We start from the raw sequence: 10,370 nt of genomic DNA, 5'->3' as shown, positions 1-10,370 counted from the left end.
CGGGCCCGGCTTTTTTTTTTTTTTTTAACTTTTTTGTAGAGATGGCATCTCACTATGTTGCCTGGGATGGTCTTGAACTCCTAGACCCAAGGAGTGCTCCTGCCTAAGTCTCCCTGAGTGCTAGAATTACAAGCATGAACCACCACTGCCCTGATGGGATTCAGGCTCTGATCAGGTGGTGTGCCCTCCCACCGGCCACCATGTGAGAATGAGGCTTTCACTAAACCACTGAATCTGCTGGAGCCTTGATCTTGGACTTCCTGGTCTCTAGAACTGACAGGAATACATTTCTGGTCTTTATAAGCCACCCAGTCTCAGGTACTTTGTTTTAGCAGCACAAATGGACTAAGGCATATAAACATCATAGTTAATCCTAGTTAACACAACAAAAATAACACCCTCTTGTCAATTCTGTTGAAGATACCCATTTTATTATAATGTAAGCATTACGTCTTCAGTTTCAAATAATGACACAAAATGTTTATAAGTAAAAGCTTTCTCAGTAACACTGGCTACCTATAGGGGAAGGGGAAGGGAAGTACTGAGAAGAAGTTTGAAGGTTATGAAAACATCCCGTATCTTGATCTGAGTGGCAGTCACACAGATAGATAGTAGGGGGGAAAAAAACATCAAACTGCACACATAAGTTCTGTGCATTTTACTGTATGTAAGATATACCTTTTAAAAAATGAGAAACCTTCTAAAGTTTCCTTATAAAATTTTATTTAAAAATGCATTTAGCAGCCGGGCTTGGTGGCTCAGCCTGTAATCCCGTGCTTTGAGAGGCTGAGGTGAGTGGATTGCCTTAGCCCGCGGGTTCGAGACCCACCTGGGCCACTTGGTGAGACCTCATCTCTACAATAAATCAAAAAACTAGCCGGGCACGGTAGCACGCACCTGTAGTTCCGGCTACTTGGAAGGTTGAGGTGGAAGGATCACCGGAGCCCAACAGGTCGAGGCTGCGGTGGCAGGGAGCGGCCACTGCACTCCAGTCTGGGCGACAGAGTGAGACTCCAACTCAAAAAATAATAATAATAAATAAATAAAATGCATTTAGCCAGGCTATGGTGGCCATGAGCATGTCACTGCACTCCAGCCTGGGTGACAGAGTGAGACTCTGCTGGAAAAAAAAACAAATTAATTGTTAACTGATATTTTAAACTAAAGAATGAATCAAGAAAATAAGACATTACATCAGTGTATGTTTTAAAAGCTGCCAACTGTACCTTCTGCAAACAAACCAGTTTAATTAAAATTCACCTATTGTGTCTTCATTGTCATGATTATCTACACAAAGTTCAACACCATCTGCAAAAGCTTCAGAAGATATCAATATCTAATAAAAATATGTGCAAGACTTCTACCTCAAAAACTATAAAACACTCCTGAGAGAAATAAAAGCTAAATAAATGGAAAAATATTCCATATTCATGATTTAGAAGATTCAATAGTGTTAAGATGTCAATTCTCAGGCCAGGCATGGTGACTCAAGCCTATAATCTCAGCACTTTGGGAGGCCGAGGTGAAAGGATTGCCTGAGCATAGAAGTTTGAGACCAACCTGAGCAACTGGGCGAGACCTCATCTCTATAATAAATCAAAAAATTAGCCAGGCATGGTAGCGCATGCCCATGGTTCCAGCTACTTGGAAGGCTGAGGCGGAAGGATGGCCTGAGCCCAGCAGTTGGAGGCTGAGGTGGCCGTGAACATGCCACTGCACTCCAACCTGAATGACAAAGTGGGACTCCAACTAAAAAAAACCCAAAAGATGTCAATTCTCCCCCAAGATGATGTATAGACTGAATACACTCCAAATCAACAACCCAGCAGGTGTAGTGTGTATCCGCACACACACACATGCATGTACATGTGTACAGAAATTGACAGGCAGTTCTACAAAGTACACAGAAATGCAAACAGCCAAGATAATTGAAGAAAAATTCAGCTGGACAGCAAAATACAATGACTAAAATGAGTGTGTCAGCCAGGCTCGGTGGCTCAGCCTTTAATCCTGCGCTTTGGGAGGCTGAGGTGAGTGAGTTGCCTGAGCCCGCGAGTTCAAGATCCATCTGGGCAACTTGGCGAGACCTCATCTCTACAATAAAACAAAAATTAGCTGGGCATGGTAGTGTGTGCCTGTAGTTCCAGCTACTTGGAAGGCTGAGGCGGAAGGATCGCCAGAGTCCAGCAGGTTGAGGCTGCGGTGGCTGGAAGTGTGCCATTGCACTCCGGTCTGGGCGATGGAGTGAGACTCTAACTCAAAAAAAATAAAAAATAAAAAATAAATAAAATGAGTGTGTCATGGGCTCAAGGACAGAATAATATACCAATATATCAACAGAACACCAACAACAAAACTCCAGAAATAGATTCACACACACAGAATTGCTCATTTATGACAAAGGCTCCAGTGACATTCAGGTTGTTAAACAGTGCTGAAGTCACAAGATAATCTGCACAGAAAAAAATTAACTTTGACTCCTACCTCAGACTACATACAAAATTACCATGTACAACATGTGGAGAAGTCATATAAGCCTATCCTATGAAAAGCAAAACAATAAAAGTTTCTTAAAAAAAAAAAAAAGAGCCAGGCTCGGTGGCTCAGCCTGTAATCCCGCGCCTTTGGGAGGCTGAGGTGAGTGGATTGCCTGAGCCCGTGGGTTCAAGACCCGCCTAGACAAATTGGCAAGACCTCATCTCTACAATAAATCAAAAAAAAATCATCCAGGCATGGTAGCGCATGCTTGTAATTCCGGCTACTCAGAAGGTTGAGGCAGAAGGATCGCTGGAGCCCAGCAGGTTGAGGCTGCGGTGGCCGGGAGCAGCCACTGCACTCCAGTCTGGGCAATAGAGTAAGACTCCAACTCAAAAAAAAAAGAAGGCTATCCACAGGCTCAGCCTGTAATCCCAGCACTTTGGGAGGCCAAGGCAAGTGAATTGCCTGAGCTCACAGGTTCAAGACCCACCAGGGCTAGCACCAGCCATATAGAAAAAAATGACTTACTAGACTTCATTAAATCAAGACCTTTTATTTATCAAAAGACATTTTTAAGGGAGCGAATAAGCAGTTATCTACTGGGAGGAAACACTGCAATACAGATGACAAATCAATGAGACAAAGGCAGATAGTCAATGTTAAAACCTCAGTAGTCCCAGCTACTGAGGAGGATGAGGCAGAAGGATCACCTGAGCCCAGGAGGTCAAGGTTGTAGTGAGACAACTCAATTAAAAAAAAAAAAAAAAGACTGCAGAATGTTTTATAGTAACAGTCCTTTAAAAATATTAGCCTAGGCCGGGCTCGGTGGCTCAGCCTATAATCCCAGCACTTTGGAAGGCCAAGGCAAGTGGATTGCCTGAGCCCGTGGATTCGAGACCCACCAGGGCAGGTTATAAGACTGTACAAGTGTCCTTCACAGAAGACATCCAAACGACCAAAAAGCCTATGAAAAGATTCTTAAGATAATAACTTACCAGAGAAATGCAAATTAAAAGCAGCTCACACCCACCCAAACCCAAGTCACCACCATGAACAGGCAAGACTGACAGGACAGCACTAAGTGCTGGCGAGGACGTGACAACTGAAACACTCTGCTGGTGGGAAAGTGATCTACTCAAGCTCTTCAGAACCGCCCAGCACTGTCTATTAATTAGACACACACCGACCCCATGACCCAGCAATTCCACTCCTTGACATACACCAAAGAAAACAAAATGCAAATATCCAACAAAACACACATGTGAGAATGCTGTAGCAGTTTCCTTCATAATAGTCAAACACTGGCAACAATCCAAACATCCATCAACAGGAAAGTAGATAAACAAATGCAGTGTCCTCATACAGCAGAATACTACACAGAATTAACAAAAGAAACTACTGACACATGGGACTCCACGACTGAGCCTCAAAGATACTGTTATTATGTGAAAAAACCAGCAAGAAGAGTAATCACTGCATGAGTCTGTTTACAGGAAGTTCAAGTACAGGCAAAACGAATGTATGGTAAGTCAAAATACTGTCACTTCTGGGAGGAGAAAGGGAGCAAACTGACTCAGAGGGGGCAAAAGGGAAACACTTAGAGTGATACAATGTTCCTTCCATACACTGATCACACTAATCTAGAAAGTGATAACATGACTCAGTGAAACATACTGAAATTCAATGTACAGTACAGTGCCAAGAGTCATGCACTTTACTAGATATTTATACCTTAACTAAAAATAGATATAATTAAAAACAAAAATAAAAGGAGGCACAAATTGTTCTAAAGAAAATGTTTAAATGAATACAAATAGCTTATACTAAATACTTTATGGGCCAAGCACTGTATTAACTGCTTAATATGCCATATACCTCACATAACCTTCTCAATAACCCTGTGAGGAGCCGGGCTCGGTGGCTCAGCCTGTAGTCCCGCGCCTTTGGGAGGCTGAGGTGAGTGGATTGCCTGAGGCCGCGGGTTCGAGACCCGCTTGGGCAGCAAGACCTCATCTTTACAATAAATCAAAAAATCAGCCGGGCGTGGTAGCGCATGCCTGTAATTCCGGCTACTCGGAAGGCTGAGGTGGAAGGATCGCCGGAGACCAGCAGGTCGAGGCTGCGGTGGCCGGGAGCGGCCCCTGCACTCCAGTCTGGGCGACAGAGTAAGACTCCAACTCAAAAAAAAAAAAAAATGTATCAAATGTAAGGAAACATAGTACACATCATTGTTCAAACATTTGTTTCAATTTAAAGAACAGCTTTTCAAATTGATGAATGTACTCTATCAAAAAAGTTAATACATGGTTACATTTACATAGCTACAATGTTTCCTTGCACTGGTCCCTAAAGTATTACATGCCAGGGAACATGAATCTAAACTATCTAAAACTCAAGAAATGTTACATTAAAATAGTCATAAGCAGGGCACTTTGGGAGGCTGGGGCAAGAAGACTGCTTGAGCCCAAGAGCTTGAGACCAGCCTGCACAACATAGTTAGACCTCATCTCCACAAAAAAAGCCAAAAACTTAGTCAGGTGTGGTGGCATACACCTGTAGTCCCAGTTACTGAGGAGGATGAGGCAGAAGGATCACCTGAGCCCAGGAGGTCAAGGTTGTAGTGAGACAACTCAATTAAAAAAAAAAAAAAAAGACTGCAGAATGTTTTATAGTAACAGTCCTTTAAAAATATTAGCCTAGGCCGGGCTCGGTGGCTCAGCCTATAATCCCAGCACTTTGGAAGGCCAAGGCAAGTGGATTGCCTGAGCCCGTGGATTCGAGACCCACCAGGGCAACTTGGTGAGACCTCGGCTCTACAATAAACAAAAGATTAGTCAGGTGTGGTAGTACATGCCTGTAGTTCCGGCTACTTGGAAGGCTGAGGTGGAAGGATCGCTGGAGCCCAGCAGGTCAAGGCTGCAATGGCTGGGAGCGTGCCACTGCACTCCAGTCTGGGTGACAAAAGTGAGACTCCAACTCAAAAAAAAAAAAAAAAATATATATATATATATATATATATTAGCCTTGGCACCAGGCACGATGGCTTATGCCTATAATCCCAGCACTTTGGGAGGCAGAGGTGAGAGGATTGCCTGAGTCTAGAATCCCAGCACCTTAGCCGGGCATGGTAGCATGCACCTGTAATTCCAGCTACTTGGAAGGCCAAGGTGGAAGGACAGGTCAAGGCTGCAGTGGCTGGGAGTGTGCCACTGCACTCTAGTCTGGGTGAAAGAGTGAGACTCCAACTCAAAAAAAAAAAAAAAAAAAGAATCCTAGCACTTTGGGAGGGGAGGCAAGAGGACTGCCTGAGTCTAGGGATTCAAGACCAGCCTGGCCAAGTTGGCGAGACTTTATCTCTACAGTAAATCAAAAAATTACCCAGGCATGGTAGTGCGTGCTTATAGTTCCAGCTACTTTGAAAGCTAAGGTAGAAGGATCACCTGAGCCCAGCAGGTCGAGGTTGCGGTGGGCCATAAGCATGTCACTGCACTCCAGCCTGGGTGACAGAGTGAGACTCCTACTCAAAATTTAAAATATATTAGTATTGGTAAATTTAGAATTTCTAAATCTAACTCAAAATCTTAAACAGAGTAAATCAGCCCTGTGGTTCATACCTTAATCCCAGCAATTTGGGAGGCCAAGGCCTGCTTGGCCTTGAAGACTGCTTGAGCCCAGGAGTTTGAGACCAGCCTGGGCAACATTGCTAGACCTCATCTCTACAATAAATCAAAAAATTAGCCAGACATGGTGGCATGTGCCTGTAGTTCCAACTACTTGGAAGGCTGAGGTAGAAGGATTGCCTGGGCCCAGCAGGTCAAGGCTGCGGTGGCCAGGAGCATGCCACTGCCCTCCAGCCTGGGTGACAGAATGAGATGCCAACAAACATACAAAAAAAAGTTACAATAACATGAATGCACCATTGACTAAGTGCCCATAGAGGAAGCACTAAAAAACCCTCAACTCTGAATTCTAGACTCGGCCCCAAATGGCCATGTAAATTCTCTAGTGTACATTTCATCTCAAAACTAAGAAACTGCTGGGCGCAGTGGCTCACGCCTATAATTCCAGCACTATGGGAAGCCAAGGTGAGAGGACTGCCTGAGCCGACAGGTTCGAGACCTGCCTGGGCAACTTGGAGATCTCATCTCTACAATAAATCAAGGAAAATTAGCTGGGCGTGGTGGCACATGCCTGTATTTCCAGCTACTTGGAAGGCTGAAGTGGAAGGATTGCCTGAGCCCAGCAGGTCGAGGCTGTGGTGGCCGTGAGAGTGCTACTGCACTACAGACTGGGCAACAGAGTAAGACTCTAACTCAAACAAACAAACAAACAAGAAACTATCACTGATATTCACCTTTGCAAACACAAAGTACGCATCAGATGACAGACACTTTTTACAGTAAGAGATAGTATTTTGACCACAAGCTAAGCTCACCTATCTCCTGGTTCAATTTGAAATAGAAATGCTTGGTTCCAGCATTTGAAATGGAAATAAAACTCCTTTGGTGTAAATGACCAGCACTTTAACCAGCATCCTTAAAATCATTTCTTTATTGTATCAGTTGCTTGAAACACGCTACCAGTGCCCCCGCGGTCTGTCTCCTACCTGGATGCTGCCTGGAATGTTAGCACGGGCACTGCCTGAAAAGGTGACAGCACTCAGCAGACAGCCTGTCTCCTCCCATCTGGGGCATCAAACCTTGAGGGCAGGTGTCAGGCCCTCAGAACCCTAGACCAGAACACTCCACAGTCATGACCCCTTCCCCCTTTGTTCTGTTCCATTTCTGGAACATTCTTTCCAGCTTTCCATTCTCCAGCTGAGGGATCTGCTCCGCCCCCATTCCCGTGACTAGTTCACTCACCTGTCCACATGGTGAATATGTACTAAGTCAGAGTAAAGTCATCGAATGCTGCTCCCAAGAGTGAGACCGAGGCCTCTGTGGGGCTTAGTCTAGGGGAGCACCTCTGCCCCCCAGAGGTTCTACTGAAATCCACTTTAGTTTTCTAAGGTATTAGAGAAGTTTTTAGGTGGAAAAGACTTTCTTTTTTAAGTTTCAATAGTTATTCATTTTATTTTATTTTATTTTATTTTTGAGTTACAGTCTCACTCTGTTACCCAGACTGGAGTGCAGTGGCCACTCCCGGCCACTGCATCCTTGACCTGCTGGGCCCCAGCGATCCCTCCACCTCAGCCTTCCAAGTAGCTGGAAATACAGGCGCGTGCTACCACACCCGGGTAATTTTTTGATTTATTGTAGAGATGAGGTCTCGCCAAGTTGCCCAGGCAGGTCTCGAACCCGCGGCCTCATGCAATCCACTCACCTCAGGCTCCCAAAGAGCTGAGATTACAGGCTGAGCCACCAAGCCCGGCTAGTTATTTATTTTAATGTCCGTCTCTCTCACACCCACACAAAACACAGGGCATCAAACTCATAATTACATAGAAACCAACACATGGGACGATGGTGCGTGAGGCATTCTCAAGATAAGTATCAAGTACAAAAGACATTTTAAAGAAAATATTAAGTAAACAGCCAGGCACAGTGGCTCACGCTTATAATCCCAACACTTTGGGAGGCAGAGATGGGAGGATCACTTGAATCCAGGTGTTCAAGATCAGCCTGGGCAACACAGTGAGACCTCGTCTCTACAAAAAAAATGAAAAAATTAGCCAGGCGTGGTGGCATGCACCTATAGTCTCGCTACTCTTTGGGAGGCTGATGCAGGAGGATTGCCTGAGCCCAAGAGTTGAAGGCTGTGGTGAGTCATGATCATATCACTCTGCACTCCAGCCTGGGCAATAGGCTGACTCAAAAAAAATTTTTTTTATCATTAAATAAACAGCAGGACAGATGGTGAATAATTTGGTCAAAAATTGTGAAGATGGCATTTGAGCAACTAAAACTGAGAAAGCTCGTCTACTTGAGCACATGGAGAACCTGCTGTCCCCACCTGGCCTCGAGAGCCAGTGGAATCCAAAAAAGGGGTGGCCCAGGCCCTTCGAGAGCCAGCCCCAGATGGGCAGGCTTCCTGCTGTCCACACCACTCAGGTGACCACCTGCACGAGGACTGGAACCATCACATGTGCACACAACTCTCTTGTGCTGGCTCTGAAGGGCAAGTGGCTGGGCTATACTGTGCGGCCATCTCCCAGTGTGGTGGAGGCAGGAGGCAGCTGACCCTCCAGTACCTCCTCTTCCTCATCAGGTGGAAAGTCTCACCTTTTCCCCTCACCCTCTCCAGAACAGGACGCAGGCCTGGGCCCATTATGGGTGTTTAATAATTATATGCCACCTGCTCTTACCCCTGGCAGCTGGTAGGCTCCCAGCTGTGATGACCCCTAACTAAGCAGCAACAGAGCAGGGAGGGCTCGGCGAACCCCAGCAGCAGGACAGTGGGGCTATGACTTGAATCCTTTACTGCAGCAGCTCCAGAGCACCTGTCACCCCCGAGCCCTGCCGCTGCCCCTCTCCATGTTCTCCTGCCTTTTAAAACAACTTGGACCTCACCTCCTCCAGGAAACCTTTCCTGCTCTGTGGCCCAGGCTGGAGTGTAGTGGCATGATCACGGCTCACCACAGCCTCAACCTCCTGGGCTCAGGCGATCCTCCTGACTCAGCCTCTGGAGTAGCTAGGACTACAGAGTGCACCACCACAACCAGCTAATATTTTGATTTTTTTGTAGAGATGGAGTCTCGCTATGTTGCCCAGGCTGGTCTCGAACTCCTGGCCTCAAGCAATCCTGCCTTGGCCTCCCAAAGCGCTGGGATTACAGGCGTGAGCCACTGGGCCCAGCCAGCAAAGCCCTCCCAAATGTGTTGGGATCTTTCTCTCCCTGCTCTTCACCCTCGTCCATAGGCCCTGGAAAGGCCTCAGCAGCAGCTGTGGGGGAAGCCGCTCATCTCCATTGCTGAATGCGCCCACATAGCAAGAACAAGGCAGCGGGCTCCAGTTGTTCTGCTTCACCCCTCCAGATGTGGGACACAAGGACTTCTAGGACACAGGGGCCCGCAGGGGAGAGCAAGTGTGATCAGGCTGCTGTCTCTGGTCCACAGGAACACCACCACCTCTCCAGTGTCCACAGAGGAGGGCCGGTGGCAGAAGCCACTGCCCATGGGCTGTCATCTCATTAGAATGCAATGCTCTAAAACACTTCCACTCTGGTAAAACAGAACAAAAAGCTTTTATTATTTAGCCTAAGAACAAATCAGCCAAAACTCAACATTTTCCTAGTCATCTTAAATCCGCTTTCAATCGGGTTTTAATCAGGCAGTTTTTAACCACCAAAACTATAGATCCCTATTTTTATGCCTACTCTAGACGTTTTGCTACTTCAAAATTTTAAAAATGCTAAAACAGCTTCGGTCCTGGCACAAGTCAACAGACACATGCCAGCAAAGAAGCAAAACCCCGATGCCGCTGGGATCTGAAACGTGCCGGCCTCCTCAAGCACGCAAGCCAGGGCGAGTCCCTTGTCAGGCCTGGACACCGCAGTCCAACTCGGAGGGCGGTCCCGACCCTGGCGACGTGGACCCCCAGCTCGGTCACCTGGATGGCCACCGCCCCACGAGGCCTGGGGTAGGCGCACCCGGGAACCCGCGGCCCCCCACCCTCCAGGCCTTGTCTGTGACTCAGCCCCGGGCCCGAGGGGCGCCCGGGACGTCCAGCTCGCGGCGGTGCTCGGGAGGTCGCCGCAGTTGCTTCCGGGCGCTCGTTTCGCCATCAGCCGGCCGAGGCCTTCATGGCGCCGCTCCATAGCCCACCGGAGGACTCCGGGCTACCCGCCGGCGCATCACGACGCCAGCACCCCTAGGGGACGCCTAGAGCCGCAGCCGCCCCCAGCGCGCCGCTCGGACCGTCCGGCAGAGGCGACCGAGCCCGCGGCCTCGAGGC

The 10,370-nt window shown here is 47.3% G+C and overlaps 1 protein-coding gene across 1 annotated transcript in view; it reads right to left on the bottom strand.

Moving 5' to 3' along the window:
* FEM1B (fem-1 homolog B) overlaps nt 1–8,745 on the bottom strand; it is a 14,264-nt gene extending 5,519 nt beyond the window's left edge. Inside the window, exons 1-3 of the mRNA XM_021709347.1 lie at nt 8,669–8,745; nt 7,085–7,163; nt 6,833–6,903 (exon numbers count right to left, since the gene is read on the bottom strand). Of these exons, the coding sequence (XP_021565022.1) occupies nt 6,833–6,903; nt 7,085–7,163; nt 8,669–8,745 (227 nt within the window). The remainder of the gene's footprint in view (nt 1–6,832; nt 6,904–7,084; nt 7,164–8,668) is intronic.
* Nucleotides 8,746–10,370: the final 1,625 nt, after the last annotated feature.

The sequence above is a fragment of the Carlito syrichta genome, unplaced genomic scaffold (assembly GCF_000164805.1).
Source record: "Carlito syrichta isolate Samal-C Ts95f unplaced genomic scaffold, Tarsius_syrichta-2.0.1 Scaffold179048, whole genome shotgun sequence".
NCBI lineage: Eukaryota > Metazoa > Chordata > Mammalia > Primates > Tarsiidae > Carlito > Carlito syrichta.
This window is presented reverse-complemented; position numbering and strand designations above follow the sequence as displayed.